Source organism: Meleagris gallopavo, chromosome Z (assembly GCF_905368555.1).
Source record: "Meleagris gallopavo chromosome Z, MGAL_WU_HG_1.1, whole genome shotgun sequence".
Taxonomy (NCBI): domain Eukaryota; kingdom Metazoa; phylum Chordata; class Aves; order Galliformes; family Phasianidae; genus Meleagris; species Meleagris gallopavo.
The window spans coordinates 75,398,491-75,417,717 of record NC_139435.1 but is presented as its reverse complement, the minus strand read 5'-3'; the positions used below and the strand labels follow the sequence as shown (position 1 = coordinate 75,417,717).

The 19,227-nt window shown below is 47.7% G+C and overlaps 1 protein-coding gene across 13 annotated transcripts; it reads left to right on the top strand.

The window, feature by feature from the left end:
• The first annotated feature begins 20 nt into the window (after positions 1-20).
• On the top strand, positions 21-13,893 carry ZBTB5 (zinc finger and BTB domain containing 5). 13 transcript variants are annotated; one of them, XM_085213620.1, is made up of 4 exons: positions 77-215; positions 4,965-5,131; positions 6,489-6,586; positions 7,081-13,893. In XM_085213620.1, the coding sequence occupies exon 4, from the start codon at positions 7,085-7,087 to the stop codon at positions 9,101-9,103; it is 2,019 nt and encodes a 672-aa protein (XP_085069746.1). In that variant the 5' UTR covers positions 77-215; positions 4,965-5,131; positions 6,489-6,586; positions 7,081-7,084; the 3' UTR covers positions 9,104-13,893. The 13 variants fall into 13 exon arrangements, 11 of the variants coding, with proteins under 11 accessions (XP_085069740.1, XP_085069745.1, XP_085069746.1 ...); XM_085213616.1 differs by lacking the exon at positions 77-215 and adding an exon at positions 226-531; XM_085213615.1 differs by lacking the exon at positions 77-215 and adding an exon at positions 226-547.
• Positions 13,894-19,227: the final 5,334 nt, after the last annotated feature.

Below are 19,227 nucleotides of genomic sequence, written 5' to 3'. Positions count from 1 at the left end.
CGGCGCAAGAGCGCCACTTCCGGACGCCGAGGGGCGATGGCGCCATTTCCGGCCGACGCGGCGCAAGGGTGGGAGTGGGGGTGGAGTCACGGGAGCGGGCTACGGGCCGCAGGGCCGAGGAGCAGGGCCGCGCCCGGCCCTTCCCGCCGCCCGGCGCGCCGCTCTCCCCTTCCCTCAAGCCGTGCGGAGGCAGCGGCTGGGGGCGGGGATCGCGGGTGAGCGGGGTGCCGGCGGGAGGCGGGGTGGGGGGCAGCTGGCGGCGCGCGGGGCGGTGGCGCGGCGGGGCGGGGCGCGGCGGGGCCCACGCGCGTGCGCCGGGCGCGGCTCCGCCCCCGGACGGAGAGTCGGAGCGCGGCGGGTTTGGTGCGCGCAGGGCCCGCGCTGACGGTGAGCTGGAAGCAGGGCCGGGGCTGCCGTCCGCGGGAACTCCCGTCGCTGGGGCCTTCTGTGGGCTGCCGGTGTCCGGCCCGGCCCCGCCGCAAGCATCGCGTTACCGGCGCTGGAGGTGGAGCCTGGAGCTGGGCTGTTCGGGTCTGTAACGGCGGCGGTGAGCAGGAGCGGTCCTCTGGGGGAGGGACGCAGCGCCGGGATGTTTTAACATGTGGGGGGAACGTAAGAGTCTCCTGGCGTGCAGCCTCGGCGTGTACGTTCCCCGCCCGGAGTTCGTGTTATGGCCTGGACCGCGGGGAAACGTATCTTGAGGTGGCATGGGAGAGAGCAGGCCTTCCTGTCTCACGTTTGTGTAGTTACTGCGTTGTTTGTCGTAGCCGTGCTGTGGAGGACGGCACTTGGGTGGGAGGTGCTGACTGCACGGATAGCACACGGCTGCTCCCTCCCTCCCTACCTGGCGTTTCTGGCTGACGGCGTAGGGCGTCTGTTACAGCCACCTCACAGCTGGTGGGTTGTCTCATGCTGACAGACCCGTGCGGTGGATAAGCTGGGAGCCATTCTGCTGCTGCAGCACTGTGCTGTAAGCCTGTCTGTTACAGGAAAAAGATCAGTTGGCACTGATGTCTGTGTTAAGCACAGCACGCAGATCTGTCTTGGAGCTGACTGGATGTGCTTAATTTCTTCCTCTGCCCTTTCAGATTTGTTCAGAAGGAGTTTAATTCAGCATCCACACATGAAAATCATGGCGATTGTTATTTAATAAAATATTTCCATTTTACATTGTCACGTGTACTACGTAGGTTGCTCTGAAAGTAATGCCTCCTGTTTATTTCCGTGGAAGCTACAACAGATAGATCACTTTGGTTTGGTGGAGCAAATGCTCCGTTACCAAACACCATTTTTCAACGCGGTCATCACCATTAGCAAGTCATTCTCACCAGTGCTGAGCAGGGACCCACATGCCACCCTCATGTAAATCTGCACCAGTGGAGGTGACAGACGTCACTACTGCTGAAACGCACCGCCCATCACCTCACTGTGCTCACATCCACTTTTTGATCTCCATCAAAGTTAGCAAGTGTTGATGAATGTCATTGGGTGCTGTTTTTTGGGTGCTGTATGGAGGAATTCAGTGGTACATTTCTGCTTCATATGCGCTTCCATTTCACTGCCCCTCTGCTGCCATCTGTCACATGGCTGTAACAAAATGTTGATGTGAAGGTTCAATCTCTGCTGCCATCCCACCAACATCCACCTATGGCGTTCTGGGCCAACACAATAAAATAGAAGGCATTACTTTTGGAACAGTGGTCATACACGGAGCCTTGTAAGTCATTCGTGTAGACTGACTTCCTTCTGTAAGTGGAATGACATGGTTAGAGTTTTTTAAATGAGTTTTGGAAAACCATAAGCAGATAATTCAGCCTTCCTCACATAAAATCCAGCAGTCACGGGTTGAATCAGTTATGTGGATGTAGTTGCATAGTTACTTTTAAAACGATGAGAGAATATGGCATTATAAAGTAATTCCTTCTCTGGAAGGTGGGTGCAATCAGCAACAGCTTTTGCAGTGTAGTTTTCTGATTCTTAGGCAAGTGGTAATTCGTCCTCCCTGATTGTATGGAGACAAATGCTGTGAGATGAACGATGTATAACACCTGGCAAAACAAAAACTTCAAATGAGCTGCTCTGAGTTAAATTGTCAGTCATCAAGGTTTTTAATTGCTGATGTTTTTCTATGTCATTTTCACACACAAAGAATGCTTTTCACAGCAGGCATTTGGCATATTGGTGCTGATGTGAAGGCAGTGTAGCACTGATGTCTACTTTAGTTGTATGGAACAAGGCTGGAATTCATTTAAGCTACTGCTAACTAAAGATCCACTTTTTTCCACAGTTTGAAAATGCCATTAGGTCAGAGAGTGAGTCATGCTTCAAAGTGATCAAAATTGCTCAAAATGTTGAAGAAATTCAGGGTTTCCATTTCTTTCTGTCTCTAATTTACTACTATCTAGTCAGCCTGATTTTCTTATTTTTATTCAAAAAGCAAAACTGCCCGTGGAGGGCTAAGTGCTGTTACCAGTTATTCCTGTGTAGATTATGATTTGTGTTTCAGACTTCGCAAAAGAGATGCTTTAATTGTAACACAGTGGTTAAACACAGTACAATTCTACGGTAATGTTTTGTAAAATGTAATTTAAGCTAATTGGTCAACAGTTATTAAATACTGTCTTGGCACACTTTCAAGTATTGGCTTTCTTCTAGGAATTCCTGCAGGTTTGGCACTTTAGAATAGCAAAAGCTCCTAAATACATAATTTTTTGGTGAATGGGCTCAGAGATGCAAATATCCTTTGTTTATATGATGGAAAACAAACAATCAAACCAAAAAACCCCAGGCTCTTGCTCTAGTTTTTAGTTGTTTATTTCAAGTACATATATCAAAGCGGTGCCCCTGGATCACGGTAATCACAGATATGAATACAGTCTAGGCAATTAACTGATTGAGAGCAGCCTTGCAGATAAGTTGGGCGTTCTGGTGGGCGGAAAGTTGGGCATGAGCCAGCAGTGTGTGCTTGCAGCCCAGACAGCCAGCTGTATCCTGGGCTGTGGCAGCAGGGCAGGGAGGGCACTGTGCCCCTCTGCTCTGCCCTCCTGAGGCCCTATCTGGAGCGCTGTGTCCAAGCCTGAGGCCCCCAGCACGGCAAGGATGCGGAGCTGTTGGAGCAGGCCCAGAGGAGGGCCACGAAGATGATCAGAAGATTGAGCACTTCTCCTGCAGTGAAAGGCTGAGGGAGCTGGGCTTGTTCAGCCTGGAGAAGAGAAGGCTCAGGGGAGACTTTGCTGTTATCTTCCTGTACCTAGAAGGCCCTACAGGGAAGCTGACTTTGACTCTTCTGCAGAGAGTGTAATGCTAGGGCAAGGAGTAATGGCTTTAAGCTGAACGAGTGAAGACCTAAGTTATGTATTAGGAGAACTTTCTTTACTCATAGGGTGGTGAGGCCCTGGCTCAGGCTGCCCAGAGAAGCTGTGGGTGCCCTGTCACTGGAAGTGCCCAAAGCCAGGCTGGATGAGGCCCTGGACAGCCTTGTCTGGTGGGACACAAGCAGCCATGGCAGGGAGGTTGGAAACACCTCCACTACCTCGAGCACACTCTGCCAGGTGAGTCCTGGCTGCCTGAGCCAGGCAGGGCTGGTGAGACACAGGCGATGCTGTGGGGATGGGCACTGAGAATATCTGCTAGAGGCACACAGCACAACCCAAGAAAGTCTCACTAGGTCTGCATGCCTCACAGACACACTCAGCCAGAGGCCAAGTACAAGCTCAGTTGGGCCAGACTCTGCCACGACTCAGTGTATGCAGTGGAGGGCCGTCCGTTGCCTGGTGACATCACACACTGTTAAATCAAAAACTTGCTCGGTGCTGTCACCCAGGGGAGCTAGAGAGGGACACTGTCAGGAGGGAATTGGTAGGACAAGGAATACTGGTTTAAGGAGAGTAGATTTAGACTGGGTATCTGAAAGAAATTATTTCCTAAGAGGGTGATGGACCACTGACTGGTACAGGCTGCCCAAGGGAGTATTAGTGCCTATAGCAAAGGGTTTGAACTGGATGATCTCAAAGGTCCCTTCTAACCCAAACCATTCTTTGATTCTATGATATGATTCTAGAAGTGTGATTCAGCATTAACATTCATCCAACATTCCCTGGGTCCCTAGAAAGTGAACTGGAAGCTGTCTGTGAGCTTCATGAAGGCTGCAGAAACTGACTGCTGAATCCATTTCTCGTAGTTGGAAGCATCCATGTCCTAAATCTGAATAGACTTTGGTACATTGATGGGATACCTGACTCTGTCATAGAATCTTGGATTTGTAGAATCATGGAATGGCTTGAGTTGGTATCTGCACAGGGACGTGTAGGTGCTTGGCGTTGTTCTGGAGTGGAATGAATAGGATGTGCTGCCTGTGAGTGCTTCAGGGGAGTCTTTATGGCCAGGTTTTTCTGGAATTTGAGATCTTACTGAGACCTCAGGAGACTGTGTATGCCAGAAATAGACCAACCAGAAATATTTTGGTATTGACTTAGATACTTTGCATATATTTCCTAATCTGAAGTAGTCCACATCTCACACCGTACTATATACGTATTGTATTTAATATATATATGAGTCAAATTTAGCTTTCTGCTTTTCAAATGAATCTTGTGCAAGGCCTCAAATGCTCTGTGGGGTCTGTGTTTGTGGATTTTGGTTTGAGGACTTTAGCTCTTACGGTGTAATAAAAAAATATGAAGCCAGACTAGCACTAGTTGAAGCACAGCTGGTGGTTATCTTGTTCCAAGTATACAGAGGGCTCAGTCATTTCTTGGTGGCTTTACGCAGGAACATTTTCTGATTCTGATATGCCATCTTTTCCATCATCTGCGGCTCAAATGTGTTACTTTTCTTTTTCCAACCAGTCTGCACTGCACATCAGTTTGAGTGCATTATTGCACAATCTGGAGAAGGATGCTGTTTCCTCAGGCTGGTTTGTTACAGGCAACGCGTGAGCTCTCAGTGTTTCATATCTATTGCAGTGCCTGAAGCTCTGTAAGATGACCTGAAATAACGCAGACTGCGGAGTGCTTGGCTGCCTGTGCTGCTTTGCTCCTGATGACCCTGGAAAACGAAGCAGTTGTTGCTGGTTCCTGCACTTCTGTGTGTTTGCGGTGAAGATGCAACAAGAACAACGTCTTCTTCAGTTGTAGGTGCAGCACACTGTCCTGCCTTGGCTGCCTTTGCAGGAGGTGGTGGTTATGGTTCAGTGCTGACACATTTTGTAAGGCTGTTGTAGCTGAAAAGCAGTGTTGATTCCAGCCTTTAGGAGAAGGAGCTTCCATGTCTTGTCCTGGTAGGCTCCTGATGTTCTTTAGAGTCTCTTGTCTACAGACCACAGCACTGGACACTGTGCAGGTCGTCCTTGAATGTTAAATGCTTCCCTGAAGCTTGTGCTCCTGACGGGAGGGGAAGTGAGTTGAAAGGAAGTTGACCAAGATGCAGGTCCCTCAAGCATAAGCAGATACAGCAGTGATGGTAGTCTACAGGGAAAGGGAGAAATAATTTCTTTGGTGCTGGGGAATTGCAGGGCCTCCCTGCCTGCTTCTCCTCCTCTTCCTAAACTCTCCCTAATCTTGTTTTTAACTCCTGAAGCCATGGGCAGAGTGTTCTCTCTGGTGCAACACTTGGCCCATCTCAGAAGCAAGCAAAGAAGACAAATAAGGAGATGTTTGGTAGCCCGTTTTTTACTTTCCAGAGAAGCCAGCCTCCAGGCTACAGAGGAGGAATTCGTAGCATGGTGGTGGATGGAACAAAGCAGGCCATTACTTTATCCTGACATGCGAAGGCAGACAGCTGTTTAGCAGCATTGGTTGCTAGAGCAGCAGTGTCCTCTACAGAATTTGATATTCTGCCTACCGGGGCTTGTAGCTCTTTTTGCATTCCCTCTATGATCCTTTTGTCTTGTTGCCTGATGTTGCTGAGTTTCAGGGTCTGCTGCCTGGTTCCTCTGTCATTCAGAAAGAATGCAGAAAGGATTTTCTCACTTTCCCATGTGTTACACTTCTCTTCGAGAAAATGTGCAGAAATAAAAGCTGTGCAATTCTAAAATCTTTCTGTCCTGATACTGTTTGTGTTTGAAGATGCCTTGCTTTACTTCCAAACATATTTTTGTAGTGAGAGATAAATAAAATCCTTGTTAGCTGTATTATTGCATCTTAAAAAAAAAATAGTTTTGTTTCAAACTCTCCTATTTTATTACATATCTTAATCTACAGGGATAAGGGAGATTGACAGAGTACTTATTTAATCTCATTACACTGCTTACTTCAGGCATTCAGACGTCGTAGCCTTTGTGTTGCTGAATTAAGGGATTTTTGATGCCTCAGTAAGGCTGGAACCTCAGCATTGTTGGAAGGCATAAAATGCAATTTCCTACAGCTTTTAAAATACCGAGGAACCAATTAAGGTCTGAGGCAAATGCTTCTCAACCATCTCTGATTTCTGCTGGCAGGAGTTCCTGCTTTTCTGTCTTTACATAAAATTCCTTTTTTTTCTTTTGTCAGGGAGAAGGGTTCCTAATCTAGTGCAGTACATGGCGAAATCTTCCTCAGGCTCATTCCTGTGAAGTGTGTGTTGTGTGCCTTAGAGAAGAGGTAGGCAGGTGAGTACAGCTGCATCTTTGGCTTGGGAACATCAACTTGATGCTTTTCTCCAGCCTGACAGCTGGGAAGCGGGGGGTGCTTTGTCAGATTTTGCGTGACCTGATGATTGCGGGCTTTTTTTTTTTGTGTTGTTGTTTTGTTTTTTTTAATTGAACCAGGATTAAATATTTTCCTGAAGAATTTCTTACAGTTTGGACGAAAGTTAACAGGAGGATGAATGGCGTTGTGCAGTTTGCGGTGGAGCTGCCCACGACAAGTCTGGCACTGGGGTAGCTGTTGTGCTGTTAGCTCCATGACAGTCTGTTTTTCTCTCCCATGTGTTCCTTTGGGAGATTGCTAGTTCTGATACAGCAGCAGTGTGGCAGTTGATGAATTGTTTACTGTTCACCCTACTTTTAGCCATCATCTTTCATTTTTAAACCCAGTCCCACTGTGATTTAAATAGAACCTCAGCCATTTTTAATATTATACTCTCTTCTCTTCTGTTTTATAGGATCATGGATTTTCCGGGGCACTTTGAGCAAATCTTTCAGCAGCTCAACTACCAGAGACTTCATGGCCAACTTTGTGACTGCGTCATTGTGGTGGGAAACAGGCATTTCAAAGCCCATCGCTCTGTTTTAGCAGCATGTAGTACACATTTCCGAGCTCTCTTCACTGTAGCAGAAGGAGATCAAATCATGAATATGATTCAGCTGGATAGCGAAGTGGTGACAGCAGAAGCTTTTGCTGCCCTCATAGACATGATGTACACTTCCACACTTATGCTTGGAGAGAGCAACGTTATGGATATCTTGCTGGCTGCATCTCACTTGCATTTGAACTCTGTTGTTAAAGCATGCAAACACTACCTTACTACCAGGACGCTGCCGATGTCTCCACCCAACGACAGGGTTCAAGAGCAAAACGCACGCATTCAAAGGTCTTTCATGCTTCAGCAGCTTGGGCTGAGCATTGTGAGCTCCGCCTTGAGTTCCACTCAGAGCTCAGAGGAGCAACCAAGCGCTATGAGTTCCACGATGAGAAGCAACATAGAGCAGCGCTCTGCTTTTCCTATTCGCCGTCTCCACAAGCGTAAACAGTCTTCTGAAGATCGGGCCAGGCAGCGAATGAGGCCTGCCATAGATGAGGCTGTTTCTGACGTGACTGCAGAGAGTGGGCAGTCAGTTGTTCATTCACAGGAGGATTTCTTTTCATCAGATTCACTGAAGATGGAGGACAACTCTAAGGCTGATGCTGTCACTGATAACCAGGAGGATAATAATATTATGTTTGATCAGTCTTTCAGTGCTCAGGAAGATACTCAAGTGCCCAGCCAGTCTGACAACAGCGGAGGAAGTATTTCACAGATGTCATCACAGGCGACACAAGTGGAAACCAGCTTTGACCAGGAGGCCGCATCTGAGAAAAACAGCTTCCCGTGTGACAATCCAGAGGTCAGCATTGATGGAAAAGAGCACATGAGGGTGGTGGTTAAATCTGAGCCCTCGAGTTCCCCGGAGCCTCAGGATGAGGTGAGTGATGTCACTTCCCAAGCAGAAGGCAGCGAGTCTGTTGAAGTGGAAGGAGGAGTTGTGAGTGCAGAGAAGATAGAGCTGAGTCCTGAGAGCAGCGATCGTAGCTTTTCTGATCCGCAGTCTACTACAGATAGGGTAGGAGATATCCATATTATGGACGTGTCAAATAACCTGGAACACAAGTCTACTTTCAGTATCTCAAATTTTCTGAATAAAGGCAGAGGTGGCAGCTATGGTGCTGGTCAAACTACTGAGGACAACATTCCAAATACAACAAGTGACTGTAGAATGGACAGTGATGCTTCTTTCCTGATGAGTCCAGAGTCAGGGCCTGCTGGTGGTCATTCATCTGCCACAGTCTCTCATGTTGAGAATCCCTTCAGTGAGCCTGCGGAATCCCATTTTGTTAGACCAATGCAGGATGTGATGGGTCTTCCCTGTGTGCAGACTTCTGGGTACCGGGCTGCAGAACAGTTTGGTATGGACTTTCCAAGGTCAGGCTTGGGCTTGCATTCTCTGTCAAGGGCAATGATAGGCTCTATAAGAGGGGGAGCGAGTAGCTTTCCTGGCTACCGCCGCATAGCCCCCAAAATGCCTGTTGTAACCTCCGTCAGGAGCTCCCAGCTGCAGGATAACTCGCCTAGTTCCCAGCTGATCATCAATGGGACCACTTCTTTTGAAAATGGGCATCCTTCGCAACCTGGTCCTCCACAGCTAACACGGGCATCTGCAGATGTTCTTTCAAAATGCAAGAAAGCCTTATCTGAGCACAATGTCTTGGTTGTAGAAGGTGCACGCAAATATGCATGTAAGATCTGCTGCAAGACTTTTTTGACCTTAACGGACTGTAAGAAACACATCCGTGTGCACACAGGAGAAAAGCCTTATGCCTGTCTGAAGTGTGGCAAACGGTTCAGCCAGTCCAGCCACCTTTATAAACATTCCAAAACAACCTGCCTGAGGTGGCAGAGTAGCAACCTACCTAGCACTTTGCTTTAACTGCTTGCACCTCCCAGCCTGAATGAGAGTGCCAGTACAAACTCTTAACTCTCTGAAGCACTGCAGGAGCATTAACACTATTTTGCTCAAGCTAAGAAGCTGCTTTCGTAGGTCTGTGAACAGTTGTGTGTGGTTGTGCTGCACACTAAGGTCTTGATTCTATAAATTGGGGATAATACCATACCTACCTCACAGGGGTGTTGTGAGGATTAGACAACTGTTAGCAAATAACTTTGAGGTCCTCAGAAGTCTGTAGATATGTAAAACATTATTGTTATGTACATGCAGGCTTGGGGCTCAATGGGGATACGGTCCCTACATCAAATTTCCTTTGCAAAACAAAGGGGTGGAGGGAGTGAGAGTGTAATTGTCTCACAGAATCATAGAATGGCATGAGTTGGAAGGGACCTTAAAGATCATCGAGTTCCAACCTCCTTGCCATGGGCAGGGTTGCCACCCACTTGATCAGGTTGCCTAGAGCCCCATCCAACTTCCACAAACGGGGCATCCAGAACTTCTGCGGGCAGCCTGTTCCAGTGCCTCACTACCCTTGATAGTGAAAATTTTCTTCCTAATATTTAATCTAAACCTACTCTCTTTTAGTGTAAAGCCATTACTCCATGTCCTATCATTACACTCGCTGAAGAAAAGTCCCTCCCAAGGTTTCCTGCAGGGCTCTCTAGGTATTGGTAGGCTGCAGTGATATCTCTCTGGAGCCTTTTCTTCTCTAGGCTGAACAAGCCCAGCTCTCAGCCTGTCTTTGTCAGAGAGGTTCTCCAGCCCTCTGGTATCTTTGTGGCCTTCTCTGGTCCCACTTCACCTGCTCTTTGTCTTGTGCTGGGGGCCCCAGGCCTGAATACAGTACTCTGGCTGGGGCCTCACAAAGGCAGAGCAGAGGGGGACAGTCCCCTCCCTGCCCTGCTGCCACCCTCCTGTTGCTGCAGCCCAGGATACAGCTGTCCATCTGGGCTGCAAGCACACCCTGCTGGCTCATGCCCAGCTTTCTGCCCACCAGGAGCCCAAATCCTTCTCCACAGGGCTGCTCTCAAGGAGTTCTTCTCTCAGTCTGTATGCGTCCTTGAGATTGCCCCTATCATTGTGCAGCATCTTGCACTTGACCTTGTTGAACCTCATTAGGTTCACGTGGGCCCGTTCTCAAGCTTGTTCAGGTCCTTTTAGATGGCATCCCTTCTACTGTGCCAACTGCACTGCTCAGCTTGGTGTCATCAGCACATGTGCTGAGGGTGCCCTCAGTCCCAGTATCCAGGTCTTTGAAAAAGATGTTAAAGAGCACCGATCCAAAGACGGATCCCTGGGGAACGACACTCATGACCGGCCTCTAGCTGGACATAGAGCAATGGACTGCAACCATCTGGCTGTGACCATTCAGCCAATTCCTTATCTACTATGTAGTCCACCCTTCAGTATCTAATTTAGAGATAAGGATGTGGTTAAGGACCACGTCAAAGGCATTCCAGAAGTCCAGGCATTGATCTTTCTCTGTTCACTTATTCTGTCACTCCATCATCCAGATTGGTCAGGCACAGTCTGCCCTTGTTGAAGCCATGCTGGCTGTTTCAGATCACCTCCTTTTCTGGCCTGTGCCTTAACGTAGCTTTCAGGAGGATCTGTTGCGTGATCTTCCCAGGCACAGCTGTAAGGCTCACCAGCTTCTAATTCCCCCCAGTCTTCCTTTTGATCCTTAAAAAAATGGGTGACCGATCACCCGGGATTTCACCTGACAGCTTTGACTTTTCAAATATGATGGAGAGTGTCTCGGCAACCACATCATACAGCTCCTTCAAGACCCTGTCATCCATGTACTTGTCATCCAGCCACAAGGACATGTATGTGTTCAGTGTCATCACGTGGTCTTGAACTTGCCCTTCTCTTACAGCAGGACGAATTTTGTTCCCCCTCAGCTGCTGCCCAGCAGCTCAGGGATGTGAAGGTGCACAGATATGAGAGACACAGGAAGCCTGGCTGCCAGTGAACAGGCCAAGAACTCACTGATTACCTCAGCCTTTTCCATCTCAGTTGTAACCAGTTCCCTCTTCTCATTATTCAGAGGAGATACCCTCTCCTTGGCCTGTCTCTTCTGACCTGTGTACCCCTCTTGTTAATTTTCACATCCCTTGCCAAGTGCAGTTCCAGCACTGCTTTGGCTTTTCTGATCCTGTCTCTGCACATCCTGACAGCATCCCTGTATTCTTCCCAGGTGACACGTCCCTGCTTCCACTGCCTTTGCATTCCCTTCTTTTCCCTCAGTTTGACAGTGGATCCTTGCATAACCACGGCAGTTTCCTGCCTCCTCTGCTTGATTTCTTATACTTGGGGATGGAGAGATCTCGCGCTCTCAGAAACATATTCTTAGAGAGCTGACAGCTCTGTTTTGTTCCTTTTCCCTCCCCCCCAGGACAGCTTCCCAGAGGATCTAATCCCATAATTTCTTAATTAGCTGGAATTTTGCTCTCCTGAAGTTCAGAGACCTGCTCTTCTCCAGGTCCGTGTTCTCGAGACCATAAACTCAACCAGGGCATGGTCAGTACAGCGCAGGCTGCCTCCAGTCTGAACCTCTTGAAGGAGCTCCTCTGCATTAGGGAGCACAAGCTCCAATAATGCTTTACTTCTGCTTGGTTTGCCTAATGCCTGGGCTGGGAAGTTGTCCTCCACACGTTCATGAAGTAACATATTTCGAGAATGAGAAACTGAAGTGCAAATTTCCTATTATTTTTTTTTCCTAAAATGTTTTGTAAAAGTGAAAGCATTTAAATAAATAACCTGCAGAAATCAAGTTGCTGCATTAGGTGTGAACAATAATGCAGGGAGCTGTTTGCTCCAGCTAATGCAGACTGCGTGTCTTGAAAAGAAAACCAACTTTGGATGCATCTGTCTGACATAGAATGCTTTAAAGTATGCTAATTATGAAAATAGTTTAGGGTTCTGAATGTATGTTTGCTTGTTTTGTAGTAAAAAACACTGTGTAATGAAGGTGCTTAAATTAAATCCAAGAAAAAAGTAAATTTTGGGCTACCGGATATACATATACTTGGAATACTGCAAGATCTGGATGTTTCACCAATATTTTTTCTGTAGAAACTTGTATTAAGTGATAAGTGAAGTATGTTTCTTGTTTGTGCTATCCTTAGCAGTATTTTAACCAATTTGTATTTCCTATCTTAAAATTCCATATACACAAAAGTCTGAAAAGAGCTTGTCTTTGTCTGCTTTGTTGTTTTCAACGAGAGGGAGTTAGTGGTACTGGTTTTTTTAGTATGTAAAATAGTCTCTTGCTGCTTCCAGACATGCCCATAGTCAGTCCCATCCACGCTACTGCCCACGCACACTGTTCTTTTTTGGCACTCTTTAGCTTCGGGCTTTAATTCCCCCTCCTGTACACTCACTTCCCCTCTCAGCAGCAGATTGTCCCTCAGAGCAGAGCAGAGGGGACGGAGCCTCGTTTCCCGTGTTTACTTACATCTCTGTGTAAAGTGTAGCTATCAGATACGGTCTTTCCTTTAAAGTAGTGTCATAAATGTTCTTTTCAACAAAAATAAAAAAAAAAACGTAGCATACATTTAATTTAAAAAAAAATAGCACTGTACACTTTGTAAAGCAGAAATTCAGTGACCTTTATTCTTCAACAGAACTACGTAAGTCGTGATAAAACTTTCTCCCCTTTGATGCCATTGTAACTAATAGCGTTTGCAGCCTCTTTTCTTTGTTAAAGGTGCACATGAACTACCAGCTTTCACATCCTGGGTTTCTGCGAGACGTTTTGGAGCACTTCTGCTGATAAATGTTGTTCTATTATGAAGGAGCTGGATCAGGGCTTCAGCACATCATTCTCCTCAGGAGACACAGATGTTTAACATTTCCTGACATTGAAGTCACAGAGCAACTGATTCCTATTAATATAAATGTATTTGCAAGCTTTCTCTTTTTTTTTTCTTTTTAAATTCTGTGGGTAGTGAATGTATCCTCTGTTATGGTACTCAGCAGTTTTAAGGAGTTTGTGCTCCGTAGTGAATAATGTCAAACATTTTGGATTTCCATTAGAGTAAACAAAATAAAATCCTCATCCAGAGTCCCGACAGTCATTTAAGAGGATGACTTACAAACATCATCGAGGCTTCCAAACCAGACGTTGTCAGACCAAAGGAAACACAGGAAGCATTCTGTATTTGGTTTATAGGTGCAACAGCAGTAAGCGAAAGGGGGAAATGTGTGGGGACACCTCTCCATGTTGAGAAGATTGCCAAATGTCTGCCCATGTGCCATTGGCACCTTGAGCAGCCAAGGTAAGGAGGGGCGTGGAAACACCAGGAATGATTGGCTTAACTCCCTTACTTAGTGGCTGTATTCCTAGCTCGTGATTTCTAAGGATGTGCAGAAATGTGCCACGTTTTCAAAAAGCAGTAGGATGTGCCACGTGTAGTTTGATAATCATTTTGGTATAAAGGGACCGAAAGCACTGAGGTATGCTAAGCAATCTCACTGGAACATCAATAAAACGTAGAATTTTGTACCTTAATGTTTTCTTGTTGCGCCTTATCAGTAGCGTTCTGGCTGATTATTTATCCTCCTTGCATTTCTATCAGTTTGTTGGGGATTTTTCTATTATTTTTTTCACTGTTTCCTACAGTGCTTCTGAAATCCTACAGCAGGTAGGAGTAAAGAAGCTGTGTGAGTAAGGAGGTTAATTAGGAGCTAATGTTGAGCAGGTAAACATATTAAACTGTACATCTTGTCTATTTTTTAATAATAAACTTTCATGCTGTGAAGTATCAGACCTTGTGTTGGAGGACTCCTTTCTTAAACAAAAGATTATATTTGGAGCATCCTTGAAAGCAGCAACGTCAAATTTTGTTTCTTCATCCCCGCCCAGTGCTTCTGGAGGAGCACGCTGCAGGAGTGCAGCTGGCTTGCTGCTCTCCCTGCCTTCCAGTATGCAGCAGTATCTCAGAACAACAGCTCCACTTTGCTATCCCAAACTGCAAAATGAGGAGCTTCTCACCTCCCTGCCTGATAAAATGGCCAAATATGACCCTGACTTTTGTTCAAAGCTATCCAAACGCTGCAGTGAGGTTCTGCCTGAAGATGTCAGCATCTTAGCACTGTGAAACCTCCAAACATCATTTCTGTGCTGCTGTGCTCTGCTTGCTTTACTTGTTATCCTGTTGCATTTGCCAGTGGATTGACAAAACAACATTCGTGTGTTAGCAGATTGGGTTCTTACTGCAAAACGTAGCAGTGCAGAATCAGAATGCAGGCAGACAGGCATTCTTGTCAGATGGGGCACAGTGCATAGCTCTGCTCGCAGCGGGCCTGCATTTGCCGTTTGAGAGGACACGTATTTAACCAACGAGGAGTGGGGCAGTACTTGAGCCAGCAGGGGTCCTGCAGGATCGAGGTCTCCCGTCCGTTCGGTGTGAGCTGCTCCCCCTGGCTCACATGGCTGCACTGCTCAAAGCTGCTGCGTGCTGGGCTGTCTTCTGGCTACCTCTGTGCTCTGGAGGTGCTCTCTGCAACTTGTTTTAGATGCCCTACTACCAGCCAGTGGGCTTCCAGGGCTCCTTGCTCCTGTCACAGCATCTAGATGGGGGGATGTGTTGCCTGGATCTCCTTCCTCAAATGGAAAGTTGGCAAAGGGATCACTTGAAAGGTTTGGGATTCTGCAAGTATCCCCTCTTTTCCATTAAAAATGTTTCACATTATGTTCAGCTGGATCATATCCCTGACAGAGTCCCCTCTTGGCAAAGGACCAAGAATAAGTGGCTGGGTAACAGCGAGATTATTTTTGGTAGCAGCATTTGAATGCCCATCCATGACCTTCCCGACTTACAGCAGGAGGCAGCTGAGGTATTTGAGCCTGCAAGACTGAAGGCTGGCGTGGTAGCTTGCTTTACGAAATCTATCGATGCTGAGGAGGCTGAACTGTTGTGTGATACAGTAGCACAATTCACGTTTTGGGTAGGCGTCAGTGTAGTTAAACAGATCTAAATAAAACATAAAAGCAGTCTATTTTGAATTTTCTCATTTATTTCTTCATAATGCATCCAAAAGAAAAGAAAAAAAGAAAAAAAAAAAAAGTCCAGGCTCACCATGATAGCAGGCCTGTCTCTGCTGGCAGCCTCTGCAGTTCTGGCGTGAAGCTGAGTGCCTTACCTCCATCAGTTCCACAGGGTGCCTTGAGATCACTTCATCTGACCACCAGTCTGTTGCTTAGACTTCAGCCCATGGGCATGTTGAGATTGGATAGAATGCAGCTGAGGGGAAAGAGCGTTCTGGGCAGCAAGCTGTCCGGGCTGAGCTGTAGGTTTGATGGGCAAAGGGAATGTACTGCTGAGGAGGGCCAGAGAACACCATCACCTCATGAAGCATTGGTCCCAGAGGAAGTTGGGCGGGCTCTTCCAAGGTAGCACAGCAGAGCTGTAGGAGGATTTGCTGGAAGGTGCTGATACTTTCCAGTGAAATGCAGGCAAAACCTGACTTTCTTTTTTTTCAAGTTCAGCTCTGGCCAGTTGTGCTCATACTCATCCAAGGGATTCAGACAGGGGTGGAGGACAGGGCTAGCATTTTCTAACTGGCAGCTTGGAAGCGTTTTTTAGAAAGCAAAATACTTTTATTAAAAGGACAGAGTGACAATTTGCATGGCTGCCAGAGCAAAATGATCCACGGCTGCAGAAAGTGCTGCTCTTGAGGAGACACCTGAAAAGTGCTTCTCCTGCTCAGGCAGCCTCCTCTGCAGCTCTGTGATACTCCTTGGCACACGTGGGGAATTGGTGCTGGGGTTTGGATAGCAGCTCTCTTGCACTGAACTGTTCCTCATCTCCTGAGGGGTCATGCTAAGCTTTGGATAACTCTGTCAGCATCCTGAAGCATGGCAGTAACTGCACAGGTACCAGAAGCATTCATGCAGGCCAACAAACTCACAGACCCTTTTTCATCTGACACATCAAAGGTTTTCAGCATTCAAGCAAATCCTGATGATTTCTAGGAAGTTTCCACCCACCGAAGTGCCCAGAAATGTTTTCTTTCTGTTTTCCAATAGCTACAATCAATTCCCTGTCAGGCAGAGGTTTGGGCGAAGGCCTCCATACCTCTGGGGTTGACAATATATGCACTGTAACAAGGTCAACATGATAATTAGTCAAGCACTGATCTTTTGTACATAATTTCTTGATCAAATACGGGGCCTGACCCACTTAATGCACGACCTTTTGCACCTCCCAGTGGAACTCACAACCACCAAAGGCCCCTTGCAAGAGCACTATTTTAACACAGCACACAGAGTATTTAATCTGTACAGCAATTCTAGGAATTGGGGGACACTTGGTGGGAATTGTATGAAAATTCACACGTGCTGGATGTATATAATGTGTGCTTTAGCTCCTGGGCACGCTCATTAGGTGGAGCAATCACCCATGCACCTGGAGCTATAACAAGGAACGCCTGCATCTTCACGCTACATTGGTGTCTCATTCGCTTTGCTTGGTAATGTGACAAATGCATTGAATACTCCCTGGGCATGAAGCACGGGTCTTTCTGCAACTAGCCAGCATTGATAACTAATTAACAAACATCTTCCAGTAACTTCTATTACTATCAGAGTATGGCTCATTGAGCTTCAGGAGAAAATGAAGCACAGAATTCAGCATGGAGAACACCTTCCACTGGACAGAACGGCAGCGCAGTGCTTAGGAGAGCTCAGCAGAACTCCCAAGCACAGGCGTCTCAATTTGATTTTGGATTGCTTTGTTTTTAGCTCAGCACCCTGCAGCGTTCCCTCCCATCTCATTCTCCAGGGATTTGGGATTACTGTGCAGAGTGGGGGCTGTAGAAAACAGTTCCTGGTTGGCTTGGAGCTACAGACTCAAGCGCTTTCATCCACACTCACCAAAAACGTCCCAGTACTGAGCAGTAACAGAGAGTGAATTAAGCAATTGAGGCACAGTGCGGTTCATTCCCATCCCAGGCTGCCTCTGGGATGGCTGGGCAATGGGAGCAGGACAGTCTCTGGGCAATCTGTGGGTGCACGGTTGAGGCCCGGAGCTGGCTGGAGGGTGGCATGAGGACGGGGATCAGCTGCTGTGTTGGCAAGGGGTGAACACCCCGCTGTGCTGCTGCCTGCAGTGTAAGCTCTGAGCAGAGAGCCAAGAGCTGACAGCCATAGCTCGAGCTGCCCCATCTGCCTGGTGAGGCTGGTGGTGATAGACAGCACCTGGAGGCGGGCAATGGGCACTGAGATCCCGCTGTCATCATCGTCACTGTGCTGTGTGTGCACAGCAATTTCAGAGCATCAAAGTACTGTGTAACACCAAACACTCTCAGCAAAGTGTTAAACATCGAAACCTCCCTGTATGGGCTACCTAGAAGATCCTGGTCAGTGTACTGCTGGACTTTGATGGAAGGGAAGAAAGCAGATGAGTGGCACAGATGAATGGGTACAAGAAAAGCATTCAAGCAGAGCTGCTCTCATCCTCATACATGTGTCACAGATGGGGAAGATGAAGATGTGCTCACAGAGACGGCCAGCTGTGAGCACTCACTGGGGGCTGGGGCAGGACCAACCTCTGGTGGCCCCCAGCACTTTGCACTCAGTAACCAGGTGGCTGCGTGCAAGGAATGCACTTTTTGATCTTAGAGATCTACTCCTACAGCAACAATTCTGTGATGCTGTAATTCTGGCTGAGTATCCAGCTGCAGAACCCACAGTGTCTTCTGGGGCCCAGTCTCACGCTGTCTTGCTCTGCTTCCGCTCATGGCTTTTTCCCTTCCCAATGCTCTCCCCAGTCCTCCTGGGGCGGTAGGTGTGCAGCTGGGTGGCACTCAGCTGACCGCTGGGGTTAAACTGCAGCACTCTTCTCCTACTTGGCCACAAACTCAGTTTGTCATATGGGCATTTTAAGTGAGGTTTTGTCTAATCCCATTTCCCTGAAACCAGGGGATCCTTGAATGCTGAGTCTTGCATAGCTCAGCTCTATCAGCATCTGGCTGCCCTGAAGCCAAGCTGCAAGGCAAGCGCGCTCACTGACATACAGAGCTCATGGAAAGGATGCAGAACAACTCTGCCATCCTTTTTGGAGTGCCAGTAGCACCTGTGAGCCATTTATGCCCTTCCTTCAAGGTTCTCTAGAGCAGCTTAGCACCTGTTGGCCACACTGGCAAACATGCTGTGTGCCACGCAGCCCTGTGCACTGCAGCTGTGTGGCAGCTGGCAAAGGAGGAATGCCCCTGTGGACACCCACCACACAAACCTTCAGAGAAGGATTTCCAATGGACTATTTTTAAATGCATGTTGAAAGCCTCCTTCCAGGCATTCCACACAATGTCTCAGACACCATTTGTTCCTCTGAAGGAAACAGTGTCATTTTGGTACACTTCCCCAAGCATAAATTCACAGCTTGAGCAGGGTGCTGCTGAGAGCAGGAGAGCAGCACCCCAGTCCTCATGTATGGGTGAGATAGACTACAGCAGAGTGAAGCTCCAGATCCCTGAAATGTGCTCCTCAGTGCTCCTCCTGAGACTTGGCACCTGCCCACTTCTTCTTTTGCACTAACACATGCCATCACAGACGTGAGCAAAAACTGAGACAGGAATTACAGAGGGCAGGAGAACTTCCCGCTCCTGGAGGAGGCTCTGGAGAAACACTGCTCCCTACAACCACCTGCAAGGAGATTGTGGCAAGGTGGGGGTCGGCCTCTGCTCCCAGTAACAGTGATGGGATGAGGTGATGGCCTCAAGCTGTGCCAGGGAAGGATCAGGTGGGATGTTCTTAGGAAAAACTTCTCAGACAAAGTGATGGAGGACTGACAATGGCTGCCCAGGGAGCTGGTGGATGTGTTCAAGAAACACATGTAGATGTGCAGATGTGGCACTGAGGGATGTGGTCAGTGGCACAGTGAGAGTGGGCTGGGCTTGACTTGGGGATCTTAGGGTCTTTTCCAACATCAAGAATTCCACAGTGCTGTGATTCTGGATGAAAGCTGAGAGCTCCGGTACAGAGCTGAGGGGCCATCTCACGCTCACTAAAAGCACCAGCATTCACCTTCCCCACTTACAAGCACTCGTGACGCCAATGCCTGGAGGCCTGTCCTTCCCAAGTGAAAGGCACACACCAC